The sequence below is a fragment of the Hoplias malabaricus genome, chromosome Y (genome assembly GCF_029633855.1).
Source record: "Hoplias malabaricus isolate fHopMal1 chromosome Y, fHopMal1.hap1, whole genome shotgun sequence".
NCBI lineage: Eukaryota > Metazoa > Chordata > Actinopteri > Characiformes > Erythrinidae > Hoplias > Hoplias malabaricus.
Genome location: NC_089820.1, coordinates 4,076,809 through 4,099,969, shown reverse-complemented (window position 1 = coordinate 4,099,969; position 23,161 = coordinate 4,076,809). Strand labels below are relative to the sequence as shown.

Genomic DNA, 23,161 nt, shown 5'->3' with positions numbered 1-23,161 from the left:
AGAGAGGACAATATGCCTCATTGTCTGGATTGTCTGGGTGCATATGATGTCCCACCTCTCCCTTCTTCACCCCATTTTACAAACATAACTCTAAGTATGTTAGCTGACATGTAAACTGCAGATGTACTGTTATATATTACTTACATATTCAGATGCATACTTGGTAGAAATGGCAATGATAACACTACCCTGGTTTATAGATTTGCATACTACAGTGGATGACACCTTTGCACACCACATAGAAAACTGGGCCATAGTTCCCCTTTCAGAAGCACATAACTTGTAAATGTCCCCATTCTGGGACTGTTAAAGGATTATCTTATATCTACTTTACCTAAACAATGTAAAATAATTAGACTGGGAGTCATTCTGGATTGGAATGTCTGCCAAATGTCATAAATAGCAGGAAGAATGTAATTGGATAAACAATTTAAAAACACTTTTTTTTTGTGAACACATTACCATTGCAGAATTGAGTGTGTTACAATTTGGCAATTTAAGGTGTTATAAGATATGTTAAGTGTGGTGAAATGTCAGATACTTTTATGTGCTTAATGTTCAAGTCAAATGTGTTCTAAATCACTCATTTTTATTTTCAAAGAAATATCAGAGTGCACCTTTTCAGTGTCTGCCATGTTTCATAAGATTTGCCATATTTTCTTAAATGTTAATGGTTTTTGCATCACACAAGAAACTATTCACAATGCATGTTGTTCATTTGCTCAGAGTGTAAGTCACAGAATTTACACTTTTTTTTTTTGTGTACTGTAATATACACAGATCAACCATAACATTATGACCACATCCTTGTTTTCGACAATCACTGACCAGAGTGTCCACAGGAGAACTTTGTAGTTCTACAATTACAAACTGGAGTCCATCTCTTGCTCTGTATACTTCATTTCCCCCATTTTACCCTGTCCTTCAATGGTCAGTACATCCACATAGAGCAGGTATGATCTGGGAGGTGGATCATTCTTAGAGTTGCAGTGACACAGTGGTGTGTTATTGTGTGTTGTGCTGTTATTAGTGGATCAGACACAGCAGTTCTGCTGGAGTTTTTAAATCCCTCGGTGTCACTGCTGGACTGAAAATAATCCACCAACCAAAAAGTACTACATAAAGGCATCCTGTGTCAAGGACAAGAGAACAACCAACATAAACTGTGAAGCAACAGCTGAGTTACTGTCTCTGACTGTACGTCTATAAGTGGACCAACAGGGTGTCTAACAGAGTGGAGAGTGAGTGAACATAGTGTTTAAAAACTCCAGCAGCACTGCTGTATCTGATCCACTCGTAACAACCCAACACATATTAACACAGCGTCATCACGTCAGTGTCACTGCAGCAAAAAACTCTGTAGCTACTTTGCAAATTTGCAGAGTAACTAAGAAGTTATGTAGTACTTTTACAGAAGTCATGCTGGCTTCTATGTTTCAAAATGATTCCAAGAACAGCAAACTGCTTTCAATAACTTGAATTTAGAGTTTAGTTTATGTATGTAATGGAGATTTTGGTAACACTTTATATTACAGCCCACTAATCACTGGGTAAGTACAGAGTATGTACCTGTTAACTAAGTCATAATATAAAATAAGCACGGAGTAAGTAAAGGGCATGATACTAGAAATATGTTGTTATTAATGGGTATCTTGCAATTCATTTAATCAATTCCTCATTAGTCAGCTATGTACATATAATGTCTCAATACATATAGGCTAAACAGTGTAAAATATCTCCTAAATATATGATGAGTACAAAGCACAATGAAACTCTGCTAGTGCCTGTAATGAATGTAGCTCACCATGTCCTTCCCTGTATGTGCACTGTAAATAATTTATAATTAAAGGATCTATAATTACCTTCAGAAGTACAGTCAATTAAAAATAGCAGCTTATTCCTTATTTTCTTCATTTAATTTTATAATCTATAATTATGCTTCGAAGTACAATGGATTCGGAACGTACTAATGTGCCTTTTGTAAAGTGTTTGTAAAAAACCTAGTCATAACCACATATTTCTACTATCATATCATTTACTTACTCAGCACTTATTATTTTAAAGCGTACATGCTCCATACTTACCCAGTAATTAGCTGTAATTTAAAATGTTACAGAGATTTTTTAAAATAGCTTAAACTTTGCTTACCCACTCGTGTGTTTGTTTATGTGACTGGTGCTGACACTTTTTGATCATGAGGAAGTGTTTGAATTCACTTGGTGTACAAATAGGTTTTAAATAGTTTTTGTGCAATGTTTAGTTGTAAATCAAAATAATTCATACATTCAGCTTATTTTGTCATTTTATGTTAACTTTTGTAGTATTATCTGCAACCGCCCATCCAGTTCAGGGTTGCGGTTGGTCCAGAGCCCACTCTGAATCATTGGGCGCAAAGCAGGAACACACCCTGGAGGGGGAGTCACTCCCCCACAGGGCAACACACACACACAATATCACTTACGCCTACATACACTTTTGAGTCACCAATCCACCTATCAACGTGTGTTTTTGGACCGTGGGAGGAAACTGGAGCACCCGGAGGAAACCCACGCGGACACGAGGAGAGCACACCACACTCCTCACAGACCCACAACCTCCAGGTCCCTGGAGCTGTGTGATTACGACACTACCTGCTGCGCCACTGTGCCGCCCAGTATTAAAAATGACAAATGTACATTTTATAATACACTATGTTCACATTCGCTAACATCTTTAAATCATCTAAATCAATAAATTCAGTAAATGGTTTATAATATCCCCAATAACATGATAAAATGTTAATTACCATTTTTAAAAATTGCAAACAGTTACCATAAAATGACAAATGAGTGGGAGAATGGTTTTAAAACCTTAGATTTCAAAGGCAGATATGCTAAATTAATTTAGGTATTTTATTTATATTTTATTTGCAGACATAATTTAATATTCACATCTTGTGCAAAGTAATTATAATTAAACCATAAGAACCTGTCCAAAATGATCCCATTAACTTCTAATCAAATTGGAAACAGTGTTTTGTCAATTCCTCAGAATATTTGTCTTTTGGAGCAAAAAGATATCATTCTGATACTCCCAATAAACAAAATGTTTTTTTTTATTCCTTTAAAACATTTTAGGTTCTGCGACTGGCATTTCCCACAGATGGTCATGAATAAGCTTTAAATGGGAGATGATGTGGTCCTCACCCTTTGACAACATTGTGAAACTTCCATGACAAATTTGTGAAAGTCTCAGCACTAGATTGACTCACTGGTTCTCAAACTATTCAAAGGTCATGAGACAGGAAGGCCATGAGCTGACACCAAGGAGAAGATTGTTCATATTTAATATATAATAAAAAGTTCATGGACAACAGACAGGGATCTGGACAACTGATATCACAACTAGCATTAACTTAGCATTATATGACATGACTAGGAGTAATGGCTATGGACTTTGAGGTAAACAACTGCAAAAGCAAACACAAAGTATACCCAGTGACTGCCACTGCTGTCTGTGTACGTTTATATCAGAAATGGAGTGGTGCTTTTGTGATGCTGGAAGCTGCTATTTCCAGCACAGTACAAAGAAAGAACATAGGAAACGGACCCCCGTGTAAAAACACAAACTGATTCAATGCAGTCAAACATTATGGAGCTAGTTAAAAAGCTATTGTTTTTGATCAAATAAAAAGAAGAACTTTGGTGAAATTTGCTGAGAGACAGAAAAGATAGCAAAAGTGTGGCATGTACATCCTTTTACTTGAATTTATCTTGCTTATCCAACAAATCCAACACAGACCAAAAAAACCTGTTTTCAGCACACCCGAATGCCTGCATGTCATTTTGATGTCTTATATCATTACATTGGCCCTTACCCGAAACCTGATCAATATCACAGTGCTCTGAAGGATTTGGCAGAGTTCGGTTATAAACATTTGACTTTTGGTCTTGTTCAATGCTACATTTATTAAGAAAGAATGGTTTATAGCAAGAATGAGCAAAAATTCCAAGTGCAAATCTGCTACAATTGATATCTTCAACTCCCAAATGATTAATAGTACAATAAAAGAAACGGTTACATGACCAGGTGGTAAACATGCTTCTGTTCTAGCTTTTCTGAGCAGCTGGAACGGATTAATAGCATTTCAGTTCATTTTCAGTTCAGGGGGATTTTAATTTGATGTACGAACAAATTGAGTTAAGAGCTTGGTCCCAGAACGAATTAAACTCGTATTTCAAGGTATTACTGTATCAGACATTGCAGATACTTTTGCTTCTGGGAACATTCAGTCTGGGGTATGGCAGCAACATGTGGCAGATTACAACAGCCTCTTGATGCAGGGTGGCTTTTAAAAACCATTCCACCCCACGTTTGCCCACCTTGTCAGGGACAATATGCAAAGACAATTATATTGCTATATTGCTATATTGCTAACAATTACAATAGTAATAATAATAATAATAAAAATGGTAATAATTGCCTTAACTATATTAGCTGATTGTGTGTTTGTGCTGGTGTGAGGAAGTTCACTCGTCATACTCCACAAAGAGCAAAAAAAAAAAAGCACCTGGTGCATTTTTAGTTTTGCCAATGTTCGGCAGCATGGTGGTAACAATTTTGCTAAGTCTGCCGGAGTAAAAACGGACCTGCTGTCCTCGTCAGCTTGTGCTTGGAGAGCTTCTCTTTTTTAAGCCTTTTAACAGCATGTCATCTGCTGCATCAAGTTCCTGATTTCAAGATAATGCAGACCATCTGTTATGCAGAGGGGAACAGGTGTTTATGAGGTGAGATGTTGGAAACTGAGCTAGCATTCTGGCTTACAGGAATGAAAGCAGATGTACTTGGACTGGAGGACTGGGTGCTGCAGATGGCTGCCCACTGGCTTTTGGGAACAAGTGTTCCATTCCATCTGACCATGACACCATGGCTGTCTGACAATACGGCTAAAAGCTCATCCTGTTAGAAGGTAGAGAATTGCTATGGCAGCTGTTCATGTGACTCTTCTTGTGAATTTTGCGTTTGTGAAATGTTGCTGTCACAACATTATTCTTATCTCAAGAGACCTCTCGTGTGTTTGGGCCAGAGAAGTGAAGATAAAATCGCTTCTCTAACATCCTCTTTTTCCATTCACTACTGTTGTTGCCTCCAAAGAAGATTTTGTTGGGCATAAGACCTGGTACTGCACCATTTGATTGTTGTGTCTTGCACCTTGAACACCCAGTGGTTGTTAGTTACATTTCTCAGCATTCAGAATAAAACTATCTTATTTTGTTGGGATTGACAACCATTTTTTGTTGGAGTGTCCTTTGAGTTTATTCAATATAGGCAACTGATTGTGGCCAGCAGGAAGCCACTAAAAATCTGACTTCTCACTATCAACACCTCAGTTTTACCCTCCTGGCAGAAGGAACATATTTTAATAGTGATTATATATACATATACTGCTTAACAAAACAAAGGGAACACTTAAACAACACAATGTAACCCCAAGTCATTATCACATCTGTGAAATCAGCCTGTCCAGTTAGGAAGCAACACTGACTGTGAATACATTTCACCTGCTGTTGCAAATGGAACAGACAACAGGTAGAAATGAGAGGCAATTAGCAAGACAACCCTAATAAAGGAGTGGTTCTACAGGTGGTGACCATAGATCATTTCTCTGTTCTGGTTAATGTTTTGGTTATGTTTGCATTTTGTCAGTGCTCTCACCCCTAGAGGTAACATGAGGCGGTGTCTACAACCTATAGAAGTTGCTCATGTAGTGTAGCTCATCCGGGATGGAACATGCAAGCTGTGGCAAGAATGTTTGCTGTGTCTGTCAGCACAGTGTCCTGAGCAGGCCAGTACATCAGGAGACATGCTTACAGCCCAACACCATGCAGGGAGATTGGCATTTGCCAGAGAACACCAAGGTTGGCAGATTCGCCACTGGCACCCTGTGCTCTTCACGGATGAGAGCAGGTTCACACCGAGCACATGAAAAATGTGACAGAGTCTGGAGACACTGTGGAGAATGTTCTTCTGCCTGCAAAATCCTCCACCATGACCGGTTTAGCAGTGGGTCAGTAATGGTATGGGGAGGCATTTCTTTGGAGGGCCGCACAATCCTCCATGTGCTAGCCAGAGGTACCCTGACTGCCATTACATACCGGGATGAGAACTTCAGACCCATTGTCAGACCATATGCTGGTGCAGTGGGCCCTGGGTTCCTTCTGATGCATGACAATGCTAGGCCTCTTGGCTGAAGTGTGTCAGCAGTTCCTGCATGATGATGACACTGATGTTATGGACTGGTCCTGTTCCCCAGACATGAATCCAATTGAGCACATCTGGGACATCATGTCTCTTACCATCCACCAATGCCAGTTTGCACCGCAGACTTTCCAGGAGTTGACTGATACTTTAATCCAGGTCTGGGAGGATATACCTCAGGAGATCATCCGCCGCCTCATCAGGAGCCTGCCCAGGCGTTGCAGGGAGTTGATACGGCACGTGGAGGCCACACACACTACTGAGACTCATTTTAACTTGCCTTGAGAAATTTACACTGAAGTTGGCTCAGTTTGTAATTTGATTTTCCACTTTATTTTGAGCATGATTCCAGATCCAGACCTTCATGAGATAGTAATTTTGATTTAAATGAATAATTTTATGTTATTTTGTTCTCAACACATTCCACTATGTAACGAATAAAGATTTTCAGCTAGAGATTAATGTGTTATTTTAGTGTTCCCTTTATCTTTTTGAGCAGTGTATATTACTACATTTTGAGGCTGGGTTTGACGCTTTAGTTCAAGTTCCTCATGGAATCTTCTGATTATGAGTTCTGGTTTCATCAAAGTTTAAAGTTCACATGCTCTTAGTGAGCTTGAGCTTTTAAATGTTGTTTCGTCTTTCACGTGTTATCAGGGAGTATATCATTTTTAATCTTGGTTCCACTTGCAATCTCTTGCAGTTTCAATTTTTAAGTTTGAGTGTTTCTTCCTAATGCTCTTGATCCCTGTATCTTATGTTAAAAGCATATGTTTTAACCATACAAAAGTTATAAATATAGATACAATAATGACAATTTTGACATTTATGATATCTCAATACTGAGAGCAACTTTATCACTTTATCTATCAAACGTGTAGCTGTGATAGACTTAGGGTTGCATGAGCATTATTAAGGTCAAATCGCATATCCAGAAACTGATGTACACACTTAAAAGATGATTCTGCTGGTTCTTTATTAAAGGAAATTGCCCTAACGTCTTTAGAGGAGACATGAAAAACTGCTGTCCAGATAAAATCTGGTCTTTAACTTTCTTTAGTTAAGCTACAGATATATAAACATGAGCATTAATGTCTCAGCAAGAGATGAGCAGATATAAAATTTTACTTTGAGCTCAGCTAAGACTCAGGAGAAGTCTATGACAAACTATTGAGACCCCTAGGAGATTTCATTATTGTTTTTCCTATGGGAGTTAGGAGTCTGGTCCATTGGTAATCCAACCCCAGTGAGCCGTATGGAGTGCATGTGGAATACGTACATTAATAACTACATAAATGAGGACATAATAAGGAGCTTTTATTTGGCATTGAAATAAATGTACAAATACAAATATAAAGAAATATATATATTTGATATATAAAATACACAAATATGTTTAAAAATACAAACAAAATAGATACAAGTACAAAAATGCGCAAAAGCCAATAAATACAGATATTAATGCCCTATTTGTGTTTAGATACATATACATTGTGCAGATACAGAGCTGGTAGGTGATTCTGATGCTTATCATGAATTATACAGAAATTCTGATAAAGCACTTAAACTCATACAGGAAGCAGAAGACGTTCTCAACCATGCGTTGTCTGATTTCACAAGACATTTTTTTGTCAAAAGAGGTGTTAGTACGTCAGCTTCCTTTAAAACTATCATGGTAAAAACTTCTGAAAGGACTCCAGGGTCTTTGGAGGACAGTGGCATCATGTGTCATAGGGAGAGTTCACCTAATAGCTAATTAGGAAAAGACTAATACATTTCTGAGGTAAAGAAAAGAAAAGAAAAAAAACAAACAAACAAAAAACGGAATACATATTTTACTATATTTGCATTTACATAGATATATTGTATATATTGTATTTACATAGATTGCACAACATTTGTAGAAAAGCATAGCTAATTGCAATCCATACCTCAGCAAGCCTTCCCAGAGAAGCAGAAGCTGATCTAGCCCTAATTAAAAAAAAAAAATGAATGGGAAGGTGTATACAAACTTGGTCACCTGAGGTATTTATTTCAAGGCCAGACATTTCACATTCTATACCATTATTTACAACAGTTGTATGGGTGTCCTTTATAAAGTACTTGGCAAAAACTGTTGAATATTTATGAGAAATAGTTTGGAGATTTTACCTGTTGATTAGCTATGCCACATTTTATTAAAAAAATAATCTAGAAGGATATAGTGCCACTTTTGTGCATAAAAAAGAGTCAATTTGCAACATCTAAACAGCAGTAAATCCATCTGTAGCACGATTAACAAAGCAAATAATTTTAGATTAACTTTGTATTAGTAGCCTGCTGACATAGAAGCGGTGGCATAAAAAATAGTGTGTTTAGTGGAGCTTGATGATTGGCTACTGGATGACTGCTCCATTAACTAATCCTCAGCCCAGACTTAGGGTGATGTTGTTTTACAAAATGACTCATCTGTCAAAAAGTGTTTAGAATGACCAAATGTAGGACATTGACATTACATAAATTTTTTGTATATATGCTTATTTACTGAACATGCCGGCTCTCCTGGTACTAGTCAAAGCTGAAGTTATGTATTAACAACATTTTGAGAGCAGGACTCACTGTGCACAAGGCAGGAACAGTCTTTCCTTTGCAGGAAGACATACAGTCACACCTAGGGACACTTCTAAGCTGTCAGTCCACCCACCAATGTGTGTTTTTGGATCGTGGATGGAAACCAGAGCACCAGGAGGAAACCCACGTGAACACACCAAACTCCTTACAGACAGTCACCCGGAGCGGGACTCAAACCCACAACCTCCAAGTCCCTGGAGCTGTGTGACTGCGACACTAACCTGCTGCGCCCCTAAAGCAGTCATATTTAGTTTTAATACATTAGCTGTCCATGAATAGGTCTCTATCTGAATACATAGATATGATTTTTCTAATCAAATGTATAACGACTATAAAAGACTAAAAAGTATTGAATATAGTTGGCTGTGGTTTATAATTGACAATAAAAATCATGAAAACATGAAGAGATTACTTGGCTAAAATTCACAGCTCTCTTCAGTGGTTTTTGTCTTTTGAAAGTCACTCAAAGCTTCAAACGGCAGTTGAATGTCTTTTTTCCCCAGACGTGGTGATAGATGTTGCTCTAATTGTGCTCCGGCCTTCATCCTCAATTGCGTTCTCAATCTTGGAAATAATTGCAGAACATTTCCTCTTAAAGTCCTTCCCCATGAAGGCATAAAGAAAGGGGTTCATACAGCTGTTGGCGGTGGCAAAAATGGCACCTAATACTTGTCCAGTTTGGAGAATACTCTTGTTTTTGTAATTGTTCAGTTCCATCAGAGCGAAAATGTGAAACGGCAGCCAGCAGATGAAGAAAGTAACAATGAGTGCCGTCATGATCTTGAATGGCTTTTTGGAATTCGCTGATTGGTTGATCTTCAGCTTCAGTATGATGAAAAGGTAACAGGAGATAATGATCAGGAACGGTACCAGAAACCCCACAATGAATCTGAAGGAGACTATGACAGACTGGCTGCCTTCAGGGTAATTGTTGTAGCAGACATTTTTCTCTTGAAGAAATGTTACTTCACGAATAAACACAGAGGGTGAGCCACACACTGCTGAGATGATCCAGGCTAACACGACGATCACAGAGGCCTTTTTTACACTGCGCTTATTCTGAGCCCAAACAGGAAACATAACAACCACGCAGCGATCCACACTGATGATGACCAGCAGGAAGATGCTGCTGAACATGTTGAGGAACATCACAAAGGAAGTGAACTTGCACATGTGGAGCCCAAAGATCCAGTCGTCTTTCACCAACTTAACAACACCGAAGGGCAGAAAGGAGCAGAACAGGAAGTCAGACACAGCCAGGCTCAGGTACAAAGTGGTGTTGACTGACTTCCTTAGTTTAAAGCCTGCAATCCAGATCACCAAACCATTTCCAGCAACTCCCAGGATGAAGACGATAACGTTGATTATTGCCAAGTAAATATAGGATGAATCTCTATCAGTTAGTGAAGGTGTAACTGGGTCAGCAATGCTGTCTTGGTTATTATTATAATAATAGTCAGGATAGTCTGTCTCCATCTCTTGGGTTGAATTCATGCTTTTTTTTTCTATAAACCAAACAAAACAGAAAGGTAGTAGCACTGCAGATTTAAAACAAATTTTATTCAGGTATAAATATACAGGCCAGGTTTTTAGAAATTTTAGCCTAAAAATTATACATTCCTATAGTTTTATATTAAATTCATGCACATGTTACAGAAACTTTGGACTGTAGTAGACATTTGACATTTAAGAAGACTTTAAACTGTGTAGAACATAATACTATCATCTACTGAGTGGCCTTTTTGAAGTTAAAGGTGTCTTTGCTGTAAAATATACAAACAAAAGTGATTTATGCTCAAGACTGAGATGTTTGAAGTTGCCAAATGTGTATATTTTGTATATTTTGTTCCACAGCCACACCCCAGTGATTCTAAATAAATAAATCATTTCATGAAATAATACCAAGTTCTAGAATTAGTTTACGCATGCCTGTGGGAAACCATTTTTTAAATACATTTTTGTAGAGCATTCCTCTGAACTCTCAGCAGACCGACTCAATATTTTTTCTTTGTCTAGATTGTGTTTCACAGTAGATAATAAAGTGTTAATTAGTATGATTTAGCAATCTGTTAATATTTAAATTAGTCCACTCAAGTCAATCACTTTTCAATGGACATGATAACTATATCCTTTGAGGAATTGTGACTGGGTTACAGAATTTCAAATGTATTATTTCAGCGTAGTAAAGAAGAAACTAGTGCTGTTGAGAAGTGCAGTCACAGGAAAAGTAGTTTTCTTACATCCTCTGGAGGTGTGATAATATCACTTCTCCCTTTCCATCTGCATTTTTCATTCTTTTCCTTACTCTCATTTTCCCCCTGTAATATGCAGCATTGTTCATGTGATGGCAAGTGCATCACCGAGTTTATTTTGCAGAAAGACCAAGCTCTAAAAGGATGCTGTGGCGTTTGTGGTATTTCTCTATTGATATTTCATGTTCAAAGAAATAGTCTGCAAACAACTGTTAATGCCATAGTCACTTTGATGTGGGTGTACCCCTGTGTATTTAGTAAAGTGTCATTCTTTTAGGTCATGAGCAGATGTAGTGTGTGTCTATTATACTGATTATTTCTGTCAGAATTCCCACAAGTAATATTTGCAGTGGTTGGAAATGAACAAGTTTGATTGAGGTCATCAAAAATAGGGAATGGCTCAACATCCTGAGAGAAACGCAACAAGACTTGAGCAATTAAACGCAAATAAATGTTCTACATATTCTGCCGGCATACAGGGCCCTGTTTGCTTCTATATAAAAAAAAAAAAAAAAACTTACCTGCTGGCCGCTGCTGCAGCACGATGTTGCAGGCTTTTCAGTTTTTGTTGCCTTATGATGAGGCACTTTTTCTACTGGTCCAATTTCAAGACGCTCAGTTCCTCTCTGTACTTCATTTACTTCTCAGAAATTCAAGAGCAACCACATATTCACACACACTTTGTGGCTGTAGCGCCTCCACTGCCCATGTTTGGCAGCAGGCCTCAATGGGTAAAAAAAAACAGGGTCCCACAGCAAGTATGGTATTTATCTTGCATTTATCTGATAGATCATGTACTTCCCCTCTCTACAGCCCCCACACGCTCACTTTGCAATCATACAACCAAACAGTGCAGACATGCAAACCACACAATGTCACACACAGTGTCTGTGGAGGGTTGCTGCTGTAAATCTAATAAATGCAGTGTAAAATCTGATAAACGTCAATATATGACATTGTATTTTCTTCATGAATATATTTATTCGTAATGAAGTTGCGGAATGATTTACAGTTCATTTGTGGCTGAGTGTGAAGGCCTCTAGAGAAAGACGGAAACAGTACACTTTTAAATTAAGACTACAATTATAAAGGTTTAGAAATGGCTTAAAAATCTGTTAAATACATTTTATTAATTAGGTTGTAACCACCTTAAATGTAATTAATAATTATTTGTAACACAGAGATAAAAGGGGATACAGTGACAGTGACTGATTTATTTATTTTTTGTCTAAAAGAAGTGTCAGAGATCTTACTGAAAATGTTGAAATAAAGAAGATCCTGAGACTTTAGAATGTGTTTTTATATGATATATGTTAAGGTGCATCACATTAGGATATATGTCTAAAAAGACATTCTATTGGTGGTTAACTGGTTAAAACTGGACATTAACTGACAGAGTTAATGTCGACTGAAGGAGAACACAAAGTGAGGTCAGCATCCAGAGATCTGAGATTTTACAGTAGATGGATGTGGGTTCACTATTTGGCAAACAGCACGTCACTGTTTCACTTTCTATCTGTGATATAAATTATTATTAATGACTCTTAATGCATTTACAAACTAATTAGTAACAATTAATAAACAGACTGTAAACAATTAAGGAACCTTTATAAGATTCATTTGCAAAAGCAGTGGTTCTGTGTAGAACCATATACCATTAAAAATGAATCCAAAAAGTTTGTTCTCCATGATACATTAAATAAAGATTGTAGGCAGGACATAAATAAATTCCTAGGTAAAGAGTATCATTGCTTTTGAGTATATATGTCTCTTAATGATGTAGACACTACATCATTACACGGCTGTGTAATGATAAAAAAAATGATGAGTCATTTTTTTTTAGGTTCATCAAAATTGATTACATTTTTTTTTGTGGTTAAATGAATTGCTTGGTTTTCTCCTCAATTTTTAAAAAGCATTCTTATATCTAAAAATGTACGTTCTTAAAAATAAAGGTCCTATAAAGGGCTCTGTGAGCGATGCCATTTCAGAACCACTTTTGGTTCCATAAAGAACATTGTTTACTAATTCATTTAAATTAATAAGGAACCTTAAAATCAAGTGATGGATTTTTAAACTTTTAAAGGGTTTGTCACACGCACACGTCTCTTGAACAGACTTCATATCTTTTTTTTTTCCTGTGGCATCGTTCAAAGAATCCTTTGTAGCATCTTTATATTTAAGAATGTAGGCAAAATAAGCTTTATAACAACATATTTGTTAAACAATTCATTATGATTAATTTGATGAATAATAAAATAATTTGACATACATAATGTGAATACATAATATGTATAACAAATATATATTTTTTCAAATGCATTGAAGCCTGTCTTTCTTAATTTCTAAACAATATTAGACAAAATATGTACATACCCCTTTGCCCAAAATTCCTTCTGAAATAAATGGGAGATGTTTTAGTGACGGATGTCACTTATAACAGTGGAAATCACTCATGTGGACACACTTGTGGTCATATAAAGTTATTAGTTTGTCTTTCCCAAACTCAGCCCAGTAGAAATATTGCACACTGACCCCAAAAGACAAAACAATTAGGCATCTATGATATTTACAGTCAATATTCCATTCTGCTGGTCTCTGTGTCAGATTTCTCCTCATTCATCCATAGATCATGTACAGCTCTGTACCCTCTAAAGCGCTAAATGCTAGAGTTATCACTTTAAAAGACACTTAAAGCTTTGGTTGTACAAAAGGGCTACAATCATGGAGAATGTCATGCTAACATACTGCATATAACCAGCTGGGCTTCTGCCCGTGTTGTGCTAGCATTTATAGCCCTGTTAGAAACCCAGAGACCTGAATTATCAAGTCCATAATTTATATACATGGGTGTCAGTATATAAAGCCATGACACAGTCGTGACACAGTCACATTAGAGCATCAAGTCAATATGTCAGATATGAGTAGAAGCTCTGGCATCCATAGAGCTAGAGCGGGACAAATAACGGCTCAGTGTGCGACCTTCCTCTCCGATTGCGTTCTCAATCTTGGACAAGAAGGAGCTCTTGAACTTCCGCCTGAAGTCATTGCCCATGAAGACATAGAGGATGGGGTTGAGGAAGCTGTTGGCGGAGGCGGCGGAGGTCCCGATTCTGAGTCCATGGGCGAGAATGTGGTTCGGGAGGCTTTGGTTCAACTCCATGAGCACGAAGGTGTGGTACGGCAACCAGCAAATGAAGAAGGTCACGATGAGTGCCGTCATGATCTTGAAGGGCTTTGTGGACTTGGCCATCTGGTTGCTCCTTAACTTGAAGATGATGATCGAGTAGCAGATAATGATGATCAGGAATGGGATGATGAAACCAAGGATGAACCTACTCAGTGCTACAGTCCTGTGGCTGTATTCGCTTGCGGTGTAGTTATTCATGCAGCGGCTCATACCGAGATGCTCCTGGACGTCGCGGAAGACAACTGAGGGGATACTCAAGGCCACTGAGGTCACCCATGCCAGAACGACGATCACAGAGGCCATTTTTAAGGTGCGCTGGTTCTGTGCCCACACGGGGAACATGACAGATGCACAGCGGTCCATGCTGATGACCACCAGGAGAAAGATGCTGCTGAACATGTTGAGGAACATCACAAAGGATGTGAACTTGCACATGAAGAGTCCAAAGGTCCAGTCCATGGTGGCCATGTAGATGGTGTTGAATGGCAGGATGGCACAGAAGATGAAGTCAGATAATGCCAGGCTGAGATACCAGGTAGTGTTGACGGATTTCTTCATCTTAAACCCAGCGATCCAAATGACCAAACCATTCCCAACTATCCCCAGAAAAATAATGAGCACATTGACAACAAACAGCAACATGCAGAGACCTTCTCCAGAACATATTGGATGGATTTTGTGAGCTAGCCCTTCATAGCTCAGGTTGACTGGTGTGTAACTGCTGTTATAGTCAAACGAATTGTAATCAAAGCTGAACTCTGCGTCCGCCATTGAGAAAATACCTGTAAAGACAAGAGCATGTTTTAATGTTCTGCTTATATTATATATACAATCTCAGAGCATCAATGGCATTCTTCAAGATACTGGGCTGCTATCTCTTGATATTTAATTATTTTCTTGACATTTGTGATTCCTTCACAACATGGGGTTGTTCCCCTAAGAACACTTTGGTAGTACCCTTCATGATGCAAAGACATCAGGGTGATATGCTTAATGACCCTGGGGAGGTATCCCACACGACACAGGGGTGGTCCCCAGTGACACTGGGGTAGATCCCTCCAGAGTACCTCTTGAGATTGTTGAATATACAGTAACACTTTACTGTAGGTCATAGATCAAGCTACATGGCATTACAGCTGAAACAGGCCTATATTACCTTCTAGAAAGGCTTATTCAAATAGGAATCCTCACAGATAGTCACCTGGAGCGGGGCTCAAACCCACAATCCCAGGACACTGGAGCTGTGTGATAGCAACACTACCTCTTGCGCCACTGTGCTGCCCTTTGCATAATGTACATTGTAGAATTATAAAAATGTATAAATAGTCAAATGTGAATTGGTTATTGCACATTCCATATTTTATATTTTAGTTTTTCAAATATGTCACATGTAAATTAAATTACAATTATATATATATATATATATATATATATATATATATATATGCTCAAAAATATTTCGAATCATCTTCCATCCTATTACACCCTTTATGGTAAATGTCGTCTCCTGCAGGTCATTCTCTATAAACAAGTGGCCACAAGATTGACACTTGTAAATTCACTGTGATAAGCATGGACTTTTTTCTACCACAACACAAACTTTCAGTGTCGTTTCCTGGTTGTGGGTTTTGAATTATCTGTGAATTTAAGTAGAAAATAAAACTAAAAATAAAAATGCTGTGTGCAATTGTGCTGAATTTCCCATAAATACTCTGTTCATACTGCATTATAAATATATTAATTAATTAATTAATTAGTGTTGTTCAAGATTTTATTCTACACTCAAAATTTTAATAATATTCTCATCCCACAGTTTTCAAGCTAGAAACATGAAACGTCACAGAATTGTAGAACCTATACCCACTCAGTTTGCTTGTTGTTATTTGACACATGCTACACCTAAACTAGTATACTGGCTAACCACAGGTATAATAAGGAGTTATATATTCCATAAAAAGCTTTATTAATGCATTCATAGAACCTTATATGATTTATAGGAATGGTTTAACAAAAAATCAAAAGCAATGACTATGCTCATGCTTTATGGTCTTTAAAAAAATTCTATGCTTTTTTTCTGTATCTGCAAATATTTTGATTCTTCTGTGTGGATATTGTTTTTATCTAAAAACTGTGTTCATTTTCTTTCATTCATTGTCTGTAACTGCATTTCCAATTCAGGGTCGCGTGAGTCTGGAGGGGGAAACTGTTACCTTGCTGAACAAAATGATTTTTTGAAAAGAAAGACTTTTTCTGCAGCTTATGAAAGCAGCAGTCCTTTTCCAATTCCAGTTTCTCACGCATGATTCTGAACAGCCCTGTTCAGAAAGACCAGTTTCAGATGCTGTGCTTTTCATTAGAAAGAGCCATCGCTGACCTGTCCCAAGGATTGAGGAGTGTAAAGCAAAAGATCTGTTCATTAATGATTTCGCTTGGTTCTCATTTGTCTTCTTTCTCATTTTGACTCTATTTAACTAGCATTCGTATTTCTCTGCACTTCCTGTGTTAGTTTTGTTCTGCTCATTGTGCTCTCACATAAACACATGCCCACCTTTGTGATACTCAGATCAAGAGGAGTTCAGCTGGGCTGCTTAAAGCTCATCTGCAATCTACATAAGAGCGGCACAATACCATAATAACGTCTTTTATCCCATGTTTTCAGACCACATAAAAAAACAACTAATATTTAAAAATATCTATTTAGCACATATTACTGCACTACTCTGTAGTAGAAATCTCTGTGGAAATTGGTCATTTTGAACCTATCCTGAAAACAAATCAGCAGATTAACATTTAAACAGCTATAATGTGCTCAGATACAAGCTACATTACATTATATGTGTCATACATTACAGACCTGTTCAAAAAATACTAATTATATTAGTGCAGATAAGACAGATATTATGATAAAGATATTAGGAATTTCTAGGCCGTCATATATCATTAGATAATGTATCTATATACTAAAAACTCTCTCTCTCTCTCTCTCTCTCTCTCTCTCTCTCTCTCTCTGTGTGTGTTTGTGAGGATGCTGATTGGCTAAAGTTACGTTGCTATACGTGCACATTTTCTCTAAGCATTGTTCTGATATGCTGTGCTTCTGCAGATGTCTCTGATATGAAAAGCCGGCTGGGGCAGAGTTAAGTGATGCTGTATGAGCACCGTCTGAATGAAACTACACACAAAAGATATAGGACTCAACTCATGCCACGGTCACATGTTTATATCACTAAGAAAATAATCATAAATGTAAGTCAATGTAAATGTATTAATTGTGTATGTAGTACACAAGGCCCCTCCAGTGTTTCTGATTATTGCTGTGTGTGAAGGACTGACACTGCTTTAAAGACGAAATGAAAAAGAGGATGTGAATGTGTATGAAAGAGAATCATTACTTAATGTAATAATGACTCATTGACCTGTGTATAGCCTCAATGTTCTCTATGTGACTTTGCTCATCGCAGGAGTAGCTGCATATGAATGCAGACAATTAACAGTGGTCACTTAATGTCTTCACATTTGTAAATCTTTCATTTCTTATTGGCTGCTCTCAGCATGGGGCCAGTGTGTTTGTGCCTCACAGCTCATTACTGAAAGTGCACTGAACATGTGCACATGTGTTTTGCTCACTTTCTAAGTTGCTCACTTGGATAAACCAGCTGAGGACCAGCCCCGTGCTCACTAAATGGATGAGTACCTGACTTTACACAACAGATACAGAAAGGTATGTGAAACCATCAAGAATGGTACTTATAAAACCGTATATATTGCTTATGTTGTTCACTGCTCCACAGCGACATCTGGTGGGGCCAATGTGTAGACTCCTCTGCTTAAGAGCTTCTGCATTAATACATGTATTTGAAATACTATAACTGATATAAATGTGCTTTTATATGAGCTTATCCAACAGTGATGGCAGTATATTTGCCTGTGTTTTGGAAATATGTTATTACACAGTTTTTAGAGACACATCATAATGAGCGAATAATGCGTAACTATAATACACCACACTTATACAAACAGAGCAGTGTCAAGTAAATACATTGCACTTGAATAATGTCATAAAATTGCAGCACATATTTAATATACATACCAACATTTAAAGGTTGTTTGAATCACATATCTGAAAAACTACATCCTAACCCATTCTGATGGTGCACATCAGCTTGCATTAGGATTCATATAAATCAAATGAAAAGTAATGTAAATATGGATAGAATCAAACCCTCAAAGAAATTATATTTTGATGTAAAAACAAAACAAAACAATCTATTCAAGGTGTCAATTTGGACAATTGGGAAAAATAAGACAAATCTCATTCTTGCTTTATGATTTATGAAATTAAACCATGAGTTTGCCTAATTACACTGGACATGTTTATTCCACAAAACAACACCCAAGTGCAGTTAATCTATTTTGACTCAGATATTGAAAATGCATACAGTTCCAGAATGTCAGAATTAGGCTAAATAGGACTAGATCGTTCATTGTTCATCACATTGTCTTTGTATTTCATTCAAGAAAAAAATGAACTAGCAATTACTCACCAATGAAAATGATGTTGTGGGATTCCTGCGACCAGAGGCTTCTTACAGCTGTTTGGTTTCAAGTATTTATAAAGTCTATAACAGAGGCGTTCTCTTGTGCAACGTCATACACAATAACTCTGAACCTCCAACTTCCACAAAACTACTTGCACAATCTTTTTTGTTTCCCTCAACAATAAAATCCCCATATTTTCACTTCTGCTTTCTTCAAACTCTTGACTAAGGACTTTAGTCAGCTGAAATCTGGATTCATTGTCCAATCCTGATCTAAAAGGTCTAAAACTTAGGTAACTACCAGTGCTCACTGTTTTTATATCTTCAGTTTGTCCGCCACGCTGTATAACACATCAGCTATCCACTGTGAAAAATGGGTGGAGAGTAGGTGTTACTCACTGTTTCAAGCTGCAATCACTAAGGATGATTATCTCTGCTATTTCTATTTAAATTGTACCATAACTAAAAATAGGGTCACGTCAACTTTTCTAGTAATTACACTTTTTAATTATTTGGGAATTGAAGATATGAACGTTTCACTTTTGCAAGTGGGACTTTGCCCACTCCTGCTGCATACAAGACTTGAGCTGCACAACACTCTGTGGTTGCCATTGTCTGATTCGCCTGAGACAGATCTGCATTCCACACAGAACATTCAAGCACACACACTCTACGTTTATGAAGCCACACTGTTGTAACTCATGCAGAATGATGCCTGGCAGTGTTGTGCCGAAACTGACATGGAGCTCCTGGGAAAAGATTAGGCACTGAGGGAAGCTTATGTGCCTTCAAATAGCAATTCAAACCTCCTCCTCAAGGGCACCTTCACATATCTGCAGATCACTTATACTGTAACTACTGATACCCACCATGCCATCTCAGATGCTGATTTTTGAACTTTTCCAGTCTGAATGATATTTTTTATCATTGGCACTAATTCAACATTAGTCTTCACTGTTTTTTAGTCTCAGATTACTTTTGGCCCAGAGAACTTACCACTTGCATTCGTTTTTTTCACAACAGAGTATCAGGTTGATTCTATGAGACAAATTCCCCAACAAACCTACATGACCACTTATATGAAACAGAATAAAAACATTTTCCTAAGTTCTAAAAGCTAAATATAATGTTCTACCACGATTCCTGGTTTTAAAAATAGGAGAAAAAAATGCTAATTCAAACAGGGAATATACACCATATTTGTAACATGGTAATTTACATTTCCGTCATGAGGTTTATACATAAGTGAATGCTAAAAACCAAGCTACTTGTCCTGATCGGCGGGGAAATGATGGCACAGGTGTGTCAAACAGCGACAGTCCACTCCCTTTTACATGCAGTCATAGCTGCAGCACACCACTCATACTGCAACCAATCTGAAATCTTTAGGGCTTAACACCAAAGGAGAGGGACACGTAGAAAAAAAAAAGGAACACAGAACATACACACAATGGTTATAACAACAGTATAATGAAAGAAAGGTTTGGTGACCCATGGTTGACAATATGATTTCAGGTTGCTATCCCACTGGCTTCACAACTGCTCTCTGCTCATAATTAGCACAACTGGGGCATCAGTCAAACCTGATGTTGCACAGCACATGCTGAGCTGTGTGTCTGAGAAAAGGAGGGAGAGGAGACAGAAAAAGGGGAAGAGAGAGAAGGGACTGGCGTCATGGCTCAGACAATGCACCAATGCCCTCATTCTGTTATTTGGGAATATTTGATGCATTTACCATTACTGGGTGCTGCTGCCACATAGCTCCAAGGTACTGGGATTGTGGGTTCAAGCCCAGCATCAAGTCACTGTCTGATGAGTTTTCCCTGTGTCTGCATGGGTTTCCTCTGGATGCTCCAGTTTCCTCCCACAGACTAAAAATGCATATCGATGGGTGGATTGGTTATTCAAGGTGGTCCATACGTTTGAGTGAATGTGTGAACTCAAGCTCATTGATTCAGGATGGGTTCCGGACCCAAAGCAAACCTGAACAGGATAAAGTATTTTCAGGGAATTAATTAAGTGACACCTTTGTTTATTTATTTAGTTTATTGCTGTTTTTGTTCGTTGTCTGTTTGTGTTCTATTACTTATGTTTAGAACTTTTGTGGGGAAAAGCCTCAATCTGGAGCTGAGAGTGAACTCTCAGTCAGTGCTGGTCAAAGCTGTTAATGTGGATACATTGATAAAAAGCCAGTGGATGTGGAAACCTAAAGACTGCCTAAGTGCTAGGTTAAAATACTGCCCAAATTGGGGTCAATCTGGCAACCAACCCCTGGGTTCAATTGGGATGAATCCAGCCTGTTTTCTTTTTCAACCCAGCAGTGTGTGGTTAATGGCTTTGAAAAAGTTTGTTGGGTTATTGTGCCTTTACCCAACTGCTGGGTTAAAACAACAACATGCTGTGGTAAAAACTTAAAATACTAAAATGTACTATTCTGGTTCATATCAGTAAAAAGTTACAAAAAGTACAATTAAATTATTGCACATATAGCTTGAAGCATACATTAAATAAGAGGACATTTTTAAGCTGGGTTACATTTAAATGCACTTCATGATTTTTACACTTTTTATAAAATGCAGAGAATGTTACCTTATCATTGGCTAGCTCTCCAGTCTTTTTGCACGCTGGAAAAACATCCAGTGTTTTCATGCAGACTTGGCTCATTAAAGGAGAAACAAATTAAGTGTCTTGGTCCAAACTGGCTCAGGAGCTCTCTCCCTCCAGGCATTTGGACAGTGGAGAGACCTTAAAAATTGGAAAAGCATATTCCTGCACCATAGGTGGGTGATGTTGACATATTCTTGCTGTTACATTTACCAGGAGAAACTGACTCCAAATTCAGGAGACTGTTAACTGGATTAAATTTAACTCGGACCGAAAGTGCTACAAAATAAAACAGCTTGAGTTACAAGGAAGATTTTGTGATTAAGCAAACAGTAAATAAATATGTACAGATGAGTTAAACTTCAACCGCGAAGCTTCTTACTCAAACATACCCTACTGCCGTTAGGAGGGGGGGGTTGTTTTGCTGTGAGAACATAATCAACCATAATCATGTACGTTGCCTTTGACCCAAATGGTGGGTAATAGAGAGAGAGAGAGAGAGAGAGAGAGAGAGCACAAGAAATAACCCAACAAAACTACCCACTCACTCAACAGCCATGTAGAAAAAATAGCCTAGCTTTGTTCAGAGTGTGTCTTCTGTGGGAAAGCTACAATCACGAATTTCTCACCTCTGAAATACCTTTTGAGTTTTGCTGACATCACTATTATTATTGGGACTTTTTGTGTCATTTACATTGACACTGCTGTCCCTGACATAAGAGACACACATAAGAGTGACTTATAGATAATATAAAAAAAAAAAAACTACAAATACGAAAGGCTCTCATACCTGTCATGCAATCGATCTCTTGTGGGTCAACACATTTGCAACACATTGCAACACACACCTTTCCGGCTGCACCCACTGAGGTCTCTTGGTGGAGTGCAGGTAGTGGAGGACACAACTCTATATTTTTCAGACATGTATAAGGTATTAAATGCAGTTGCAGAACCATAAACATGACTTTCACAGTGATCTCCATTTTCCCCATTGGCAACAGGTGATGTATAGTAGGTAAATAACAGCATGATTCATTCCTGAAGGTGGCAAGTAGTATTAATACTACTACTACTGAGACCTATCACAAAGTAAGTGCTAAATGATGTCAAATGTCTCATGAGAGATGACATTTGTCTCAAACTTTTGTCCCACAGAAACTATTAAGAGATAAAAAGTCAAGTTTATTTGTTTAACCAGCTTGGATTTCTTTGTTGACCTGGTTGATGTTGCTATTAAAACATTTTATTTTTTTAAAAATGGAAACTACTTTGGCACTACATTTTAAATGGAAGCCTACATTTCCTCTGTAAAAAGACACTCTCACCCAGATGAGTGTAAGTGATAAATATAGCATTTGTTACATCTGATGGAGGGCGGTCGTGTAAATGCTACCTGATCTCATCTGTGGATGTAAAGATTATATATATATATATATATATATATATATATATATATATATATATATATATATATATATGTGCCAGGGTCAGCTCTTCTCAGGGCGGTGATGTTAGAATAAACTTCAGACAGATGTTTTCTATGTTGACCCACCCATTCGGAAGGATCTAGATTCTCTACCCCATCTTCCACCATGCTTCCCAACAACCGATCAATTGGTAACTGAGGTTTTTGTCCAAACAACAGCTCATAAGGGGAATAATGTGTGGACTGATGTATTGTAGTGTTATAGGCAAACAAAAGATGAGGTAAAAACTGAGGCCATTTGCGT

At 37.7% G+C, this 23,161-nt stretch overlaps 2 protein-coding genes across 2 annotated transcripts; both read right to left on the bottom strand.

The window, feature by feature from the left end:
* Nucleotides 1-7,661: 7,661 nt before the first annotated feature.
* On the bottom strand, nucleotides 7,662-11,890 carry LOC136678866 (chemerin-like receptor 1). The gene is made up of 2 exons (XM_066657033.1): nucleotides 11,621-11,890; nucleotides 7,662-10,352 (listed from the first exon to the last, which is right to left on the bottom strand). The coding sequence occupies exon 2, from the start codon at nucleotides 10,339-10,341 to the stop codon at nucleotides 9,319-9,321; it is 1,023 nt and encodes a 340-aa protein (XP_066513130.1). The 5' UTR covers nucleotides 10,342-10,352; nucleotides 11,621-11,890; the 3' UTR covers nucleotides 7,662-9,318.
* A 171-nt stretch (nucleotides 11,891-12,061) lies between these two features.
* Nucleotides 12,062-18,867, bottom strand: LOC136678865 (chemerin-like receptor 1). The gene is made up of 2 exons (XM_066657032.1): nucleotides 18,834-18,867; nucleotides 12,062-15,071 (listed from the first exon to the last, which is right to left on the bottom strand). Exon 2 carries the CDS (start codon nucleotides 15,058-15,060, stop codon nucleotides 14,014-14,016), a length of 1,047 nt encoding a protein of 348 aa, XP_066513129.1. The 5' UTR covers nucleotides 15,061-15,071; nucleotides 18,834-18,867; the 3' UTR covers nucleotides 12,062-14,013.
* Nucleotides 18,868-23,161: the final 4,294 nt, after the last annotated feature.